Here is a 17,500-nt window from a genome sequence, read left to right as displayed (position 1 = left end):
TCAACTAAAACCATCTCTTCTGATGTCCACCCTCCACCACACTACAAAAGATGTACTGATGTCAGTTGACGGGAACAGAGGGGAATGTAGGACAGTGAGTAAACATCCATTACTCTGGCATCACAGCAAGTAGCACAATGTATACAGTGGCATACACTGTGTTACTTGTTAAAGCAGGAAAATAACGTATGTTTTCAATTTTAAATAATTAACACACACACACACACACAAGGAATATACAATACACAAATAACCCCCACACATACTCAATGAATAGGCAACAACACACACGAGTCTCCCACCACACACATAAACGTACACAAAGAACCAAAAGCATATGGAACCTCAAACACATACACTCACACAAACACAATGTTGGTATTAGAAGGAACACAGCTTAAAAAAAAAACAAAAAAAACAGACATTGTTCCATTGGCCAACAAAACTTGTGAAAGTCTGTGGCAGAAGGCTATTGCGATATCACCGTGTCATATGAAGGGAAACATTGCTTCCAAGTATTCCTTTCATTGCTTTCCAAAACTGTCCTTTCATTCAAATCCATTCCGCACGCTGGTTATCTCCAATAGTGCTCTAGTGAAAGGGGAAGAGGAGGAGGAGGAGGAGGGAGGAAGGAGGATGAGGATGAGGAAGATGACTCTCACCACATGACGTCGTCTCATCCGACTTGTCCCCACAGTCATCCTCCTGGTCACAGCGCCACACTTCCGGGATGCAGCGACCGTTGGCACAGGAGAATTGGCCAGGCTGGCATGGGCGAGAGACTGAGTAAAAGACAGAGAGAGAGATAGAGAGAGAGAGAGAGAGATAGAGATGGAGCGATAGAAACAGGGAAAAAAAGAGAGACAGAGAGATAGAGAGGGAGAGAGAGAGAGGGAGGGATATACAGACACAGAGAGAGGGAAAGAGAGAGAGAGAGTATAAGATGGCAAACACCCACACTCGACAACCTTATAGATGGCAGTCATCATTTGACCAGATGTCAACTCCAACAGTTCGACAGAGCTTATCAAATTGATCAGATCGATACATTTCTGCATGTCCTTTCTCACTAAGTTAAAAACAACAGACATAGAATACAGATAAACTAAACTCTTTCCTGTTTTCAGAAGACTCTTTAACACTGGCAGCTGCTCAGGCGTATTGGGGAAGGGCATTCCAGAGGCCCGAAGCCACAGCTGATTACGTAAGCACTGGTAAACATTCTCAGCCTCTGAGCAGATGACATATCGCCTGTACCTAACTGATCACTACAAGAGAATGAGAAAAAAAAATAGATACCAAACAAGTACTGAAGCGTAAAATACGCTGAGGTAAAAATATGTCTATGAGCATGGGGTCTAGGAGAGCGAGCAACACTTAATGTAAGCACTCCGCACTTTATCGGGAGCTGTCAAACGCATTGACAAGACAGCATTTATCACATCTCGTCAGGCCTCTTTTCAATGGATCTCACGCCGTCCGAGACGAGCCCCTCGAGGGTCTTTGTCTCTCTCTCTCTCTCCGCGATGCTGGCCACAGGCCAGGTGTTCTGACTACGCTGCATTTTAAGAGGAGGCGGGCGCCGGGGATAAGTGCTTCTGACACCCGCTCGATAGCGGGAGAGATGCCCCGAGACTCTGATCAGCTCCGTTTTGATGCCGACTTTTAAACACAACGCACGCATGCTGATCGGTGATCCTTGTCTGCGCGTTTCTGACATGTGTCTGGGAGATGTCAGCAGGAGCAATAGGCGAGAGGCGCACTGCTGCTTTGATTTGTCGAACCTCAGCTGGAGAAGGGAAAAAATAAATTGGCAGAATCGGAGCAGGAGGCTTGCTGTTTATTTGAAGAGTCTCTGCCATGAGTGATGAGGGAGACTTCTTCTCATTTAAGACGAAAAACGTTTTTTCACCACAGGCTGTACAGGGGCCATTTAATGTCAACTGAATGACACCTACTGTAACTCAGCAGCAGTGTAAATAATAAAAAAAAATAGATAAATAAATAAATATTTGTGTTTGTGTTTCACTGAACATCTGTGACGAGAGGAAGAAGGGAGAAAAAATAAGGGGAAAAAATAAGGAAAACAAGGTTACCTGAGCAGGTGGAGTTGGACTCGTCCTCGTTGTCCCCGCAGTCATCTGTTCCGTCACACAGCCACCTCTTGGGAATGCAGCGATTAGTCGGGCACTTGAACTGGTCCGCGGGACAGCTGTGGTTGTCTGTAGTACACAAGACCACATGCGGGCACTCAATGACAGGCACAGTCAATCTACTGGGCAGCAAAATCTCCCGGCAGCGCAAGCCACTGCCAGACACAGTCTAAGTGAGTGGAAGCATAACACAAGGCAACATCTCAAATTAATAGCCTGACATACATGTGCAAAAACAAGATGGGCTACTGATTTGACCAATTCTAGCTGCTAAAATGTGGCTTAAATAAATAAAAGGTTTAACTTCTATGCATGTACACGAGAGAGAGCTACAGTTAAACCAGGCCGAAGCACATTCCAGCGGCAGAGAGCATCACAGCAAGCTGAAACATCTGCCAGGCTATTAGGCGACACCGGGATGGATTTGACCTGGCAGACCGGGAACTGACCTGGCATCGATCCCTACCAGCGTCAGCCACGATCTAGACTGTATTTCTCGAGGAGAAGCAGAAGAAAACTCTCCATTTGCCAAGCTTGAGACATGGTGCTAACCAGTATCTGAAATGTGTTTAGTGTGGGGGAAAAAATAAACAAGGAAACTGAACTCTCCATTGATTTGTTAAAAAAAAAAAAAAAACACAGAATGTCTCAAGGATTGTTCGGCAGAGCATCTTCAACTCCTTCCCCCTTTGACCATTTAATAAACCACAGCTATTATTCCCATATCAGGATATAAAGTGAACCCCCTAAACCAGCTCTTAGCGGATATCTTGAAACCAAATCAAACATAAAGTTTTCGTCATATTAAACTATAGCACATCCCAGCTGGGCAGAAAATTGATTTTGCAATTGTGATGATTCTGGCAGAAGATCACATTATAGCATTTGTCAGTGTGAAAAATGAGTGCAACTCCAACAGTTTAACATGGTGCTTATCATATTGATCGGCTCATGAGCAGATGTGTGTGGGGGCCGATGGCATGAGGGCGGAGAGTGGGGCGTGAGTCACAGCTTCAGTGTCATCAGGTTTGCTGAATACCACTGAGATATCAGAGGAATGGCAAACAGAGGGCTCAATGGTGTTTTAAGCGCTGCGACCGTCGACTTCAAGGCGCCTAACCCTAACCCTAATCCTGTCCTAACCCTAGTGCCACCAAACATCAAACAGAGGTGACAAACCTCTTTCTAGCATGATGTTCATTGAGAAAAGAAGTTGCCCTTAGACTGTACGTCACTGTAATGTTACATTGTAAGTCAATTCCATAATGCTTCATGTCAGTAATTTGGTGCAGAGGGCAAAAAAATTATGTGGACAGCACACTTTTTCCAGACACATTTTCACGTCAAATTCTCATTTATCAGGAGTTTGAAGATGTTGCACTTTCACACCGCACAGCTGAATGACTGAAGAGGTTTTTTTTTTCTTCTCCATCTTCCAACGTTACTGCTCTGAGAGCAGAGCCTTGTGCATAGGTGGGGAGCGAGGCACCAAACCACAGCGCCAGTCACTTTCTGCTAACTCTGCATGGGTTCACAAAATAGCGGATTACAGGCGAAGCATACGAGAGGAAAAAAAAAATAAAAAATAGTGCCGAGATGTGGAAATCTGCTGCTGTCCTCTAAATCCATGGCTGTGAACTTCCTCTGCACCCTTCCGACGTCTGCTAGGATGGAGAAAAAAATAATAATGCGGATCTGGCTGGTGATTGGCAGCTGTGCCGCTCTGAGAGCAACATGCTTAACACGCTTTTGCCAGCTAACATGGAGCTGTTTTTCTTGTGAGTAAGAATGTTTGGGAGGAAAGTTTATGTTATATATACCATTAGAATGTTATATGTTATATTTCACATGTGACATAAATATATTAGGCATTTAAGTATGCGATACCCATGTAGCAGTGAAAACAGTATATGGCAGCTCTTGGTTGCCAGCTGGGTTGCCAGCTCTTGCACTTTCGGAGGCTCTCTCTCTCCGCACTCCTGTCCTGTCACACAGTGTTCTCTTGCAATTTCTTTCATTCACCCTGACAGCGATCTGTCACACAATAAGGATGTGATTTATTTCATACAAGGACCCTCCATTTCAAACCAGGGCAAACATGTACATCTCCAGTGGAAGAAGCACAAAGAAGGGAAAATGTATATATATATATATATATATATATATATGTGTGTGTGTATTTATACACATATATGTGTGTGTATATATACACATATATGTATATATACACATATATGTATGAATGTATGTATATAAAAGTACAACAGCTACACATTATTGTCCTTGGGTGCTATATATGTATGTAACACAAGTGCTTTATTCAGAGGTTAATAGTGTGTGATTTTCTTACATGCACTATGACATTTACTTGTTACATCTATTCACATTAGAGATGTGTTTATCCAAAGCTACTTGCAACAATTGTTGATCTACAATTGATCTATCGCTAATTGCCCCCATTGAACACAGAAGAGCCAATGATAGTTTAGTACCAGCCACACTCATACAACTTCACCTGGCATGGAGTTGCACTGCAAGTTGTTTTGATTTTGAACCGGATGTAGAGATATATTGTAAAACAATGACCAAACAATGTGCATGGGACAGATGCTACACTCTCTTTGTGAAGTACACCAAGTGCACTGTGAAGTACACTAAATTGAATTGCATTCATTTGTCACATATCTCCCATCCTATGGATTTGATGATATTCTTGATCCCATGACAAAATGAAACAGAATCACTTGTCAGGTGGATTAAGCCACATCAGTTTAGCATCGGTAAAGCTCACACACTGTGATAAAGACACCTAATTTAATGTGGGAGCAAAAGAGAGTGAGAGAAAGTGGAATAAAGCTCTAGTCCCCTTTCTCTCAAGAGTAAGTGCAAACAAACTCACAGCAGACATTGTGATCCTCATCGCTTCCGTCTAGACAGTCGTCGTCACCGTCGCATTTCCACGAGATCCGGATGCAGCGCTGGTTTCGACACTGGAACTCGTCGTTAAGACACCTCTGCGGAGTTGTCTCCCCGGACGACGCTGTGACAGAATCAAAACAACGGAAAATAAACATCACAGTGTTAGAACACAAAAGATAAGAAGTGCTTTGAACAAACATGGTATTATCAAAATGACTTCACAGCCAGTGGCTGCATCTGAAAACATTGTGTACGAACACATCTTAATGTGTTTTGAGTGGCAGCAGACAAAACAGATTCACTGATTCTCTATTAGTTCAACAACACAATGTGACAATACATGGACTTGGACAAATCAAATATACACAAAATATATACAAAATAGCTGTCTCAAAACATAACTTTAATCAATTGCACCATTCATATATAACATATTGAAATACTTGCAAGTATTACAAAATGTGCATATTTTAGCTTTGAAGCAACACCACCAACAACACATACAACAGCACAAACAACAGCACCAACAACAACAACTGTGTAATACTTACCAGTGCAGGTGACATTGTTTTTATCCAGCTGCTGGTTGTCAGCACAAGCACACACTCTCCCTCCTGGGATGGCCAAACAGAGGGTACTACAACCCCCATAGTTCACCCTACAGGCATTGTCACCTAGACAACAACAACAAAAACAATAGAACAATAAAACAACAGTTAAACAACCCATTTTGTTCAAATCATTTTTTCTCCAGTGGTGATTTTAGCTATTCTTTTCCCCTTTGTCATTGGAAGTCTTTGACTTTAAGCGCAAAGTTCCCCTTGAAGCTCTTGTGACTCTGGGGCAAAGCATTCAACTCTGACTTCCTTTCTTTGCCATATCTAAAAGCCATTCGCCATTCCTTGATGGCCACACAAGGGAAACACCAAGTCATTTCCAAACAAATGTCAAGTGAGTTACTCGGAACATCGCCGGTAAAGGCCTTTTGACATTTCTATCTTTTCAATGGTATAACTTGTCTTAGAATGAAAGAGAGAGAGAGATAGAGAGAGAGAGAGAGAGAGAGAGAAGGAGAAAGGGAGAGAGATTGAAGTGGCATTTTTTTCCTCTTTTTTCTATGAGGTGACAGTCACTTGTGAAGCTGACCCACCGAGAGCCAATTATGGCAGAGGTTTATTTAGGGTTTATCCACAAGCAGAACCTTAGTGCTTGAGCCGATGGGATAAAGCATTCAGCTTTGTGAGGGCCAATCAGTGCTGTTCAAAGGATAAAGGGCACAATTAATCTCCTTGGTGACAGGGGTTCCATGAAAAATGGTGGTCTGAAGCAATCACAGACACTGGTGAAAAATAATACTCCGATGCCAAAGACCAATACAGTGTCATTGTCCACCAATATGTACAAGCACTTAACACCACCATTACTTTGATTATTACATTGTAATTAGTTGTAAAGTGTGAGATACACCAATTAAACACTCTGTTAACAATACATTGATAGTCTGTGCTAATGCCCACTAATACCAGTTTGAACCCAACTCTAACTAGTGTAATACTAAGTGATGCTACTAATTCCCTGTACCCATTAATGTATTGTGATGATACTGCATAATTACAGTACAATGTGATAATGTGTGATACCGGGCCGGTGGCAGCTGAGTGGTTAAGGAGCTGGACTAGCATGCAGTAGCCAGAACAACTATGGGGTCAATTCCCGGCTTCCACCCTTGTGCCCTTGACTAAGGCACCCACGTTGTTCTGGGGACAATGTAACAGTGCCCTTTGTAATATAATTGACATATGTCGCTTTGGAAATAATGTCTGCTGAATACATGTAAATGTAATTGGACTGTGCAATGCTTTCAAACTGTGTTAAAGTATAGTATAAGTATAAGTATAAGTATATTACCATTGTAATCTATCGATTCCAATCTGTAATATGTCAACATGCAGCAAAGCATCCGATTCAGCCTTAACATAAGGGCAGTAGACTATCTGCTGACTACTTTGCCTGAGTGTGTCTCTTCCCATGTGCTCCCTCTTACTGTTAGATCTAAGATCAAGTGACACACAGAGGAGATGTCCTGCTGTTTCTATGGCACCAAAAACTGCCTACCGATCTCGTTCAACTCCCAGAGATGCAGCCGAGATGAAACACTGTGCATAAAACAGTAATTTCACGATCTCCTCTTTCAATCACTATATTCTCTCTATTTTTCTCTCTCCCCTCTCTCTGCCTCTCTCTCTTTCTGTCTCTCTATTTGCATGTTTTCCTTCTTTCCTTCTCTCTATGACTCCTCACTCATTTCATTTCCATCCCTCTCTCTCTCTCTCTCCATCCCTCCCTCTCTCTCTATCCCTCTCTCTCTCTCTCTCTCTCTCTCTCTCTCTCTCTCTCTCTCTCTCTCTCTCTCCAGCGCTGAGCCAGACGGCGGTATCCTGCTGTGCAGAGGGCTTCTCTCCGCATGCAGCGACTGGTGCTTACGAGAGCGGATGACAGTAATCATTCCCCGCCTCCTGCTCCTCGCATCTGCATGGATTTGAGGGAGTCAGAACAGCGGCTGCCTTGGCCTTGGCCCCCTGCCCCCCCACTCAGCAGGGGGGATTACCACCGCACACCCACACCCCCATGCCCACCCGCCTCCCCAGCATGCCATAGCTCTGACAGTCATTGTAGCTTTCCAATAACATTAGCGGGCTAATTTGTCATTGTGCAACAGGAATTACCAAATACTATCATAGTAATGTATTGTCAGATTTTCATTTTGTGCCGCAGTCATAACAAATAATTGGTTGAAAGGGTAACCTGAAGGTTATGTGCGGGAGAGCCATTATGATGCTAAGATTTCAACATTGGCTATACGTGATATAACAGGCTATACGTGATTCCAATGTATTACATAACAATGCATCAAATGGATATAAAAGCAGGCTTGGCCTTCAGAGACTGAGCTGTTTGAATTATCACACATACTCGACCATTCATATATTTTCTGCCTACTGCATGTGACATCACTAAAATGTCTACCACAGAAGAAAAAAAAATCTGCAAAAGAAAAGCAAAGTCTGCATTTCTATAAAATGTATATCAAGACATAAAACACACAAATAACACAATGCCACATGCAACGCCACTAATGATTCTTTTTGATTCTCTTTTTTTCTTCCACATTAAGGCATCATGGATGCTATCAATACCTAAACAGTGTATTGAAACCATGACAGGGATCGTTTACCTATCTGAGACTGAGCATCAAACACGCGGAGGCCGAAGAGTGGAGGCCGTTCACTCCTCCGCAGGTTGACATCTCCAGAGCTCAGGTCCAGTTGAAAGATAGAGCCGTTCATGTACTCCGTCCAGAAGATGGAACTCCGGTAGTGGGAGATCCCGAAAGGATGATTCAGCTCCTTGCCATTGTAAACAACCTGCAGCATTAGTAGAGTTGTTATAGCACCGTTATAACAAAACAATAACATACTGTATATATCAAAAACACATTTACTTATGTTAAAAAAAAACCTGATATATTATCAGATCTCTGAAAAGAAATTAAGAGACCACTGCACATTTTTCTGATGTCATCCTACGGTTGCTGAATGACATTCAAATGTGTTGACGGTCATATTCAAAATTAAGAGACCACTGCAAATTTGAATATGACCGTCAACCCATGAATATATATGAATATAATGATCATATACATTGAAATAATTTGGTGATTCATCTTTTTGTGTGAATAAATGATAACAGAAGTTTGGAAAAACAAAGAATGAGTGTGAGCTTACAGATACACCATGAATGGCACTATTTCCATTAGGATACAGTAGGATGTGCTGCACATGCACTCTTATGTAATCCATGCATGTAAATATGTCTGCAAAACACTCTGACAAGCTCACCATTCGTCCTGTGCCGTTGAGGTAGATCCTCTCTATGTGGTCATAGTAAGCATCACACCAGTACATAGAGCTTGTGACGTGGTCCAGGGTGAGGCCATTGGGCCAAAGCATGTTGGACGTCACAAATATCCTCCTGTTTGAGCCGTCCATCCACGCCTTCTCGATCCTGCCGATGCTATCATTCACCTCGTCCTCCTCCCAGTCGGTCCAGTACATCCAACTGAAACAATCACAATTGCAAACATAGTGCTCATTTGAGAACTCATGAGATTCCACTGGGTAAGGGGGAAACAAAATTTTCAGTTGTCTATCACAAGATCTCACAATGCATATGATCCATCAAGCTGTTAAATTAGAGGTGAAATGGGATGCTTACAGTCATTTGTCATCAGTGCCGAAAAAGGGCATTTAAGGCTAAATGGCATGGTAGACTAATGCACAGAGCTGTGAGCTATCCACCAGACCACAGCCTAATTGAACATTACTAATGTCCTTACAACAAGATGGAATGCCCAGCCTCAGAGAAACACTTTGATTATGTGGAATGGTGTCTCTTCAAGACAATAAGCATCAGACCAACAAAAAAAAAGAGAGAAAAAGAAACAGATCTTCAAAAACACCCAAATCTCTTTTTCTCCTACTCCCTAGTTTGGACTGCATCCAGCGCGAGGCCATGAGGGTGTCTCCGTTGGCTCTCCTCGTCCCTCGGCAGTGTGCTTACAAGAGACATTTTGAGGGCTGTCCCATTATCAAGTATACTCCTCCAGTGGACCGAAATGTTCGCTCCCTGAAAAGATCCCCCTATAGCCGACTAAAAGCAGTGAGCTAAAACTGGCCACTACAGTGAGCAGAAATTTCCATTCGTTATACAACAGTCTGACTCTGAACGTGGTTAATCCATATTCACAATCAAAACAAATGGCATAAAGAATGTAACCAGGCTCAAGCGGTAACTGAACAGCCATATCCAACTAGCTTGATTCACTACATATAGAACTATTGAGATTCATGACGCATCCGAGCAAGATCAGGGCCAGATTAGGGCCAGATTAGGGCCGCATCAGGGCCACATGCTCTCTAAAGTCGCTGGCTATCTGGGCTGGCTCTCCAGAGGGCTCTCCCTCGTTCTGTCTCTCTCTCTTCCTTTCTGCGTCTGCGGCAGTAAATGGGGTCTGGGAGAATGGGGGCCTGTATTCTCGGAGGGTTTGTGATATTTGAAAAGTGATTGGGTCAACGTTTTGACATGATCCTTTGTCTGTTGAGCGCACTTAAGGGATTTGATGGCTCTGTGAGCCGCTCAAAGGGCCTCATAGCCCCCTTCTCATCTCATCAGCGACAGAAGCCCCGCTACATGTAAGGTGCATAAAACACATTCTGATGGAGGGTGAAGCGGCCACGCTCTCGCTCTCTCTCTCTCTCTCTCTCTCTCTCTCTCTCTCACCCTCTCTTCCTTTCTCTCACTCTTTCTCATTCTTTTGCTCTCTACCCCCCCTCTCTCGTTCTCTTATTTTGTGCACTGTCTTCATGACCCCATGAATAATTCAACAAGCAAACAGGAACACTTTGACTCCTAGTCCTTGCTGTGGGAGGCAATAATCTGACACAAAAAAAGGGGGGGGGGGGGGGGAGAAGAAAAAATGAGGAGAAAAGTAGAAGAAAGGATGCAGGGGGATTGAAGGAGCTGGGAATAGGGGACAGAGCCAGACATAAAGGACAAGGGAGGAGAATGAGCTATTGAAGGAGCGAGTCGGAGAGAGAGTGGATTTTCAAACTGAAGCAAACGAGTGGATTATGAGACACAGATAAAGAGAGAGAGAGAGAGAGAGAGAGGGAGGGAGAGAGAGAGAGGGAGGGGGTAAACAGAGTGCAGCAGACACAGACCAAGCACAGATCAAGCGAAAGCTGCAATTGAGTGAGAGAAAGAGAAAGAGAGAGAAAGTGAGAGACTGAAAGAAAGAGAGATGGAGACAGAGGAGCCATTGATACGGAAAGGCAGAGGAGCTAATCTTGTCATGTTAGCAGTTGCATGCAGACAAAAAGACTAACAGAGAAGCTCGGCATCTCCCACTACCTGCCAAACAGCCCTAATTAATATGGTGCACTGCATGCTGTTTTACTTTAAATTACAGTTTTGGCTTATATTATATGGTTAGTGTTATTATTCTGTCAAATTGTAGTTAGTCTATTAGTAATATTGGTATATTATAACATATTTAAATAAAGGGAGAAAAATGCATAGTAAATAGCATAGGGTACTTATTTGACTGGCACATTTATCCAAAGTGACTTACATATGTCAACTATTACATTACCAGTCTCCCCTGTGCAACATGGCCTTGCTCAAGGGCACTGCAGAGGCAGCCGAGAATGCAACCTACAATTCCCCTGGCTACTGCCTGCTAGCCCATCTCCTAGTCACCATGCTAAGCACCGCCGAAAGAGACTGACCAAGCATGGAGTCAGCACTCTAGATAGTTTCCTGTTTTTCCGACCGACTGGGTGGCTCTTAAAGACCAGACCTGCTTCCAAAAACAACACCACTCATCCTGAAACATGGCTAACGCCCACTCTTCACCAAAACCACACACACACACACACACACACACACACACACACACACACACACACACACACACAGTGTCTGTGGGTCCAATGACATTTCCTACAGCGGACTGTGATTGAGTCAGAAATGAAACTCTCTCGTCTTCCTAATCTTTGTCACTAGATACCCCTGAGCTGTGGTTGGAGACGGGGATACTAATTAATAAATCCTCTGGGTCTCTTGTTTTGGACTAGCAGGCTACAAACAAACACTGACCACAAGCTCCACAAGGCCACCACAGCTAATATCTGAATTAGCATTACAAATTTGCCACCTTAGAAAAGAGAAGACCTTAGCAGAGTTAAAAAGGTCAGTTAGCATGACCATAAACCATCTCTAACAAACGGTGAGTCTCTGGTGTAAGGCCTAAGCAGAGATAAAAAGATCAGTTAGCATGACCATAAACCATCTCTAACAAACGGTGAGTCTCTGGTGCAAGGCATCTTTCAAGAGCAGGCAGTGCTGTTTTTACAGTCTTCTGTATTGTTTTTAAATAATTTTTATGTTGGCGTACTCAAACAGAAATCTAATCGTATGTGCCAAGGGTGCTCTCCTGCACTTAAACATCAAACTGGCAGAACCAGACCTCACCGAGGTCTCAGACTCTCACTCCTCTCCACTCAGCAGTCAAAGCAGAGAGAGAGAAAGAGAGGGAGACAGGGAGGAAGAGATAGAGGGAGAGAGAGGGAGAGAGATATTTGTGAGAGCGCCAAGCCCGTACTTTCGCTGCCAACCAGGCGATTTGCACTCTGCCCGTTTGGCCTTCGCCCTCCGAGAGATGCGTTGATTTTTCTCGCCCTGCACAGTCGATGCTGAACCCCCCCGCCCCCCAACGAACCCACACACACACCCCACTCTCCCCTCATCTGCCAGTTCAGCGAAAGGTCAGCATAGCAGGGTGAGACGGAACAGGCGTTGTAAGATATTAATCACTTTCACACAAATGAACGATTCCGAAATCGAAAGATCTGATCTTTTGAGGGGAGAGATCAGTGTTTGTGTTTTTTGGCCAAACGGAGAGCTACTACATATGCAAACATTAAAAATAAATAAAAAAAAATAAAAATAAAAACAAACAAAAATCCCATCTCCACTAGACTGAAACAGAGAGAGGCAGAAAGAGTGGAATAATTCTGAGTGAATTTCTCATCATTTTACTGTACTCTGCAATTCATGCTGATTCAAGTGTGTAAAAAAGTATGAGTTGGCGTTATTCAATACGGATGGTGGTTGATTATTCAAAGACTCAAAGGAAAATGTTTGAACAATGAACCTAATTATTTAAGCTAATGAACCTATTGTGCCAATTCTTCTCTTTTAATTATGACAATTTTATTAATGCAAATGTCCCTGAGTCGTACGCTGAGAAATAAACCCATTTAAAAATGCATCCATGCACACTGACTCTCCTGTAGAGTCACACAATCACACACATAACAATGGCAAATTACAGGATTATATTTCTTTAAATGCGGCTGGTAGTATTCTGTAGTATTTACTAACCAAACAACAACATTAATAACATATGCACTCATGAACACAGACACGTGTGTGTGTGTGTGTGTGTGTGTGTGTGTGTGTGTGTGTGTGTGTGTGTGTGCTTGTGTTTGTATGTGTGTGTTTTGGTGTGTGTGCGTGTGTGTGTGTGTGTGTGTGTGTGTGTGTTTAGGGGTGTGTGTATGTGTGTGTGTGTGTGTGTGTGTGTGTGTGTGTGTGTGTGTGTGTGTGTGTGTGTGTGTGTGTTTAGGGGTGTGTGTATGTGTGTGTGTGTGTGTGTGTGTGTGTGTTTTAATAACACAGAAGCTGTTTCCTTATATCTGCTCCAAGCCTCAATCTGCCTTCAGCGAGACCCCCCCCCCCACCACCACCACCACCACCACCACCACCACCTTCCTCGGGATGCAGGAGTTTTGCCTCACACCCAGCACGGGCGATAATGAGATTGGCTGTGGGCCATTGAGCTCAACCCGTTTTACTGCCAGCGTCATGTTAGCTTACCACTAACCCCCCACAATCCACTGCTTGTGTACATTTCCTATCCTTTCAATCGCCTCGGAGGCTAAGCGGAGGGCAAACAAACGTTTGTAAACCGATTGTAATGAGGACTCAGTCTTCCTGGCTAGGTGAGATTATGGCCAGGAGGGGGAAGGAAATAAATCAATGCATTACAACCGCTTTAGCTTCTGTTTATTTTTAAAACCTGTTCCCTGCTTTAGAAGTTATTAAAGTGTGGGCTTCCATACTCGCTGGTCTTCTATATCGATTTGTTCAGCAAACAGAGAAAAGGAGGGAAAGAAAACAGATTTTTTATCAGCTACTATGATTTAAAACTAGCTCAAACTTTTCTACTTTTTAAGTTCAGGTCAGTTAGTTCTTCTCATCCTCGTACTAGTACCACTACTGATATAGCTACCGGCACAACTACTGCTTCTAATACTTTTATTTCAGCAGCTATGACTTCTGGAACTAATGCTACTACTATTGCTATTCCTTTCAAGTTATTTGATATACCCCAAATTCATCCAACAACACTACTATTACTAATGCCATTCAGCTGACTCTCTGGTAGAAGTCAACTGGATAAGAGTTACATTTGCATTGCATTTATTCATTTAGCAGACACTTTTTTCCAACGTGACCTAAGCCGGCCTTACTTTGTACGATTTTTCAAAGATTTGGAAAAGATTTTTGAAAGACTACAGTCTCAGACCCTCTCACGTCATAGAGTTTTGAGTGACAGACTAGTCACAGACTATGATTTTGCAGATAATATCAAACATGTGGGCACATCCGTGAAAGCCGGGTATTGAAACCACAACTTTCCAGGCTATTGCATGCTAGCCCAGCTCCTTAACCACTACGCTACCACCACCCCTAAGAGTGCCACATTAGCAGACTACATTGCTTCCTTTTATCATGAAACAATGATTGCAAGTTCAGTTTGAAGGACACAGTCATTGTTTTAATCCCTTACCTGTTCAGAGGGTCAACCACTATAGCCCTGGGATGTGACATATCCCCCTCCAAAAGGGTCTTCCTGGTTTCTGCGGCCCGCTCCAGTCGGGCCACACTGATGGTTTTCCTATAGCCGTCGTTGGTCCAGTACAGGTTATTCCCAATCCAGTCCACTGATATTCCCTCCACGTTATCCAGGTCTGAGAGATAACACAAGATGCAAATTACAAGAAATTGAAAGTTCATTATTTAGCTTAATTCAGCGTGTAACATTTGTAATGAAATCGCATTGAAAGTGGTTGATTTGAGAACTAAATATGCAAATGCATTATTGACAGTAAATTGTTATCTTTCACAGCTTAATTTTTACTCAATTCTATGAAGCATGAACATGTAATACTGTAAGTAGAAATGGTTTATGTAAGACCAGTGGTCACCTTCGTTGAGGATTGTTTCTCGGCCACTCCCGTCAATCTTTTGCCGGCCAATCAGGAAGCTTGTGGTGTCAGCGAAGTAGATGTGGCCTGTTTCGGCGTGGTAGTCCAGCGCTCTGGGGTTGACCAGATCCTCGATGGGGACCATGTGCTCACTGCTGGACTTGGCACTCAGCCCCAGCCCACGGACGATCCCAGGCCGTCCCTTGCCGTAAAACAGGAACAGCTCGTTCTTGGGCCCTGGAAACACACAGAGATAAGCCGCTAAGGAGACGCGGCACTTATAGAATCCTACGTAGAAATGTATGGGGACAGTTCGTAGCGCTGAAGGAAATAATTCTGTATTCATATTTTATGTGAACAGTTTAATGATTCAAGTCTTTATGACTTGAATACTGTGTAGTTCTTATGGTCATTTGTGATTTTGTACCCATGTGTACCCTGTGTGTGTGTCTTTGGTCTGTATGCAATGTATCCATTGTCTAGCCTTGAATTCAATGAAGTTGTCTAGATGCCTTTTGCCTATCACCAAGGTGTGAATGTTTGTAGAACAGCATGTGTCCAGGCCTCTGAAGGACTTCCCAGGAAAGGGGGTAGTTTTAATTAAAAGATAATAGAAGCTGACCAGACCTGATGAAGGCCTAATCCTCATCCTCCCTTTCTATTGCATATTCAAACTGGGTTGGACCTAGAGGTCATTCCTTCTTTTGTTTGTAACATAAAGTTACTATACGCCTCAGAGAAGAAGAGAAATACTGAGAATCTGGTGAAATCCATGATGGGGTGAAACAAACATGTACCTCTCTCCCTTGAGGGCCACTGGCCCTCATTGAAAAGAATAAAGCCTGGATCCTGACTTGCATCGTCCTGATTGAGTCTCAAGAGAAATATGGTAGTAAAAAATATACTATCAGCGCCAAGATGGCGATTGTCTACAAATATCCAGCCCCTTCCTGTGCCAAAAGCCAATTGTCGGCCAAACAAGGAAATCCTGCTGCTGGCCTTTCCCTGCCGTGAAACAGAAACAACTCGTTCATGTGTCATGGAAACCAACACACACATTCAACCGAGTTCCACTATCATCCAGTGTAGACAACCTAAGATGAACTTTTTTGGAGAGGGGATCCTCATCTATTACCGAGCCCAAGCTAATGCAGTCGCTGTAATGGATTGCAGCAATCAGAGTCACTTTGCCGTCCCAGGACTGAAATTAGTGTGATGGAAGGCTTTCATGCATCAGGTGTTGGCAAGGTTATTTTCACTGATTGGAACTTTGTTGACTGCGGACAATCGTTTGATTTAAAAGAACACGTGGCACATTGACAGAGGGATTTAAGCGAGCGCAGACGTGACACTGATTAATTGGAAGAGAGGAAGAGGCGTATAAATATGGTGAGTCACCGCGAAACAGGAAGGTGTGTGTGTGTGTGTGTGTGTGTGTGTGTGTGTGTGTGTGTGTGTGTGTGTGTGTGTGTGTGTGTGTGTATGTGTGTGTGTGTGTGTTTGTTTATGTGTGTGAAATAGAAAAACGGAGAGAAAAATAAGCGAGAGAAATAAAAGACAGATTAAGAGATATGTGAAAAGAAGGAGAAAGAGAATGGGTATTAGAGAGAAATAGAGAGAGACAGAGACAGAGCGAGGGAGAGAGAGAGAGAGAGTGAAAGAGAGAGAGAGGGGCTGGAGAAGATGGGGCAGGAGAGGGAAATGTCAAAGACAGCAGGAGCCAGAAAGAACAAAGATTGCGAGAGAGGAGTAGAGAACGGAGAAAAAGAGAGAGAGAGAGAGAGTGGGGGGGTGTGGAGCAAAAGAGAGAAAGAACAAAAGGGGACATTTCCCTCATTGTCAGCCTAGTTCCCCAAGCCTTCCCCAGGAGACAGGCGTCTGCTGTGGGGTAAGACCACACAGGCACCCCTCCCATTCATCATCCGGCCTGGGGAGGCCTGCCCGCCTCTAAGACAATTAGGCACTGGAGACCCAGATAGCACACAACAGGGTGGCAGGGGGAGGGAGGGAGGGCCGCGCTCCGCATCACTGAATGCCACCACAGCAGGTAGACGACACAGACAGGGAGAGACAGAGATAGACAGAAAAAACAGAGAGAGAGAGAGAGAGAGAGATGAGGGGGGAGATGAGGGGGGGGGGGGGGGGCAGGTGTCTTGAGAGAACATCTGGGTGGACAAATAAATCAAACTTGCCACAGGAAGCTGCGCTCCCCTCATTACCGTGGCAACGCGGCGCGGCCTAGACCTCTCCGCTCTGCTCCACTCCTCCCACCGGAATCGTGTCGTTACTTCAGCGTCCGCCTTCACTGTCAGCCGCGTAATGTCCATTGATCAGGTGAGCTCGCGCAACACCGCCGCAACTTAAACCAGCATTACGCCCGCGATGAATCACACTGATATCCGGTCAATAAGGCAGCGGCGCTCCGGAGCGACCGCGCTGTATCGCCACAACGAGCGGAGCCGAGACCAATCTGTGTCCATCACAATAGAGGCTTTGATATACTGACCAGGTCCAACGCACTTCATCGTCTGGCCT

The 17,500-nt window shown here is 43.9% G+C and overlaps 1 protein-coding gene across 1 annotated transcript in view; it reads right to left on the bottom strand.

Moving 5' to 3' along the window:
- Positions 1-1,358: 1,358 nt before the first annotated feature.
- The window catches only part of LOC143099865 (low-density lipoprotein receptor-related protein 1B-like), a 38,209-nt gene continuing 22,067 nt past the window's right edge, over positions 1,359-17,500 (bottom strand). Inside the window, exons 8-15 of the mRNA XM_076262775.1 lie at positions 14,966-15,202; positions 14,548-14,728; positions 8,972-9,191; positions 8,308-8,497; positions 5,624-5,746; positions 5,053-5,193; positions 2,097-2,222; positions 1,359-1,408 (exon numbers count right to left, since the gene is read on the bottom strand). Coding sequence (XP_076118890.1) covers positions 1,359-1,408; positions 2,097-2,222; positions 5,053-5,193; positions 5,624-5,746; positions 8,308-8,497; positions 8,972-9,191; positions 14,548-14,728; positions 14,966-15,202 — 1,268 coding nt within the window. The remainder of the gene's footprint in view (positions 1,409-2,096; positions 2,223-5,052; positions 5,194-5,623; positions 5,747-8,307; positions 8,498-8,971; positions 9,192-14,547; positions 14,729-14,965; positions 15,203-17,500) is intronic.

Source organism: Alosa pseudoharengus, unplaced genomic scaffold, assembly GCF_046254945.1.
Source record: "Alosa pseudoharengus isolate Yale_2024_CS ecotype anadromous, Long Island Sound unplaced genomic scaffold, YU_APseudo_1.1 YU_APseudo_1.1_scf_3, whole genome shotgun sequence".
Classification (NCBI taxonomy): domain Eukaryota; kingdom Metazoa; phylum Chordata; class Actinopteri; order Clupeiformes; family Clupeidae; genus Alosa; species Alosa pseudoharengus.
Note: the sequence above shows the minus strand (reverse complement) of the source record. Positions and strands in the feature narration are given on the sequence as shown.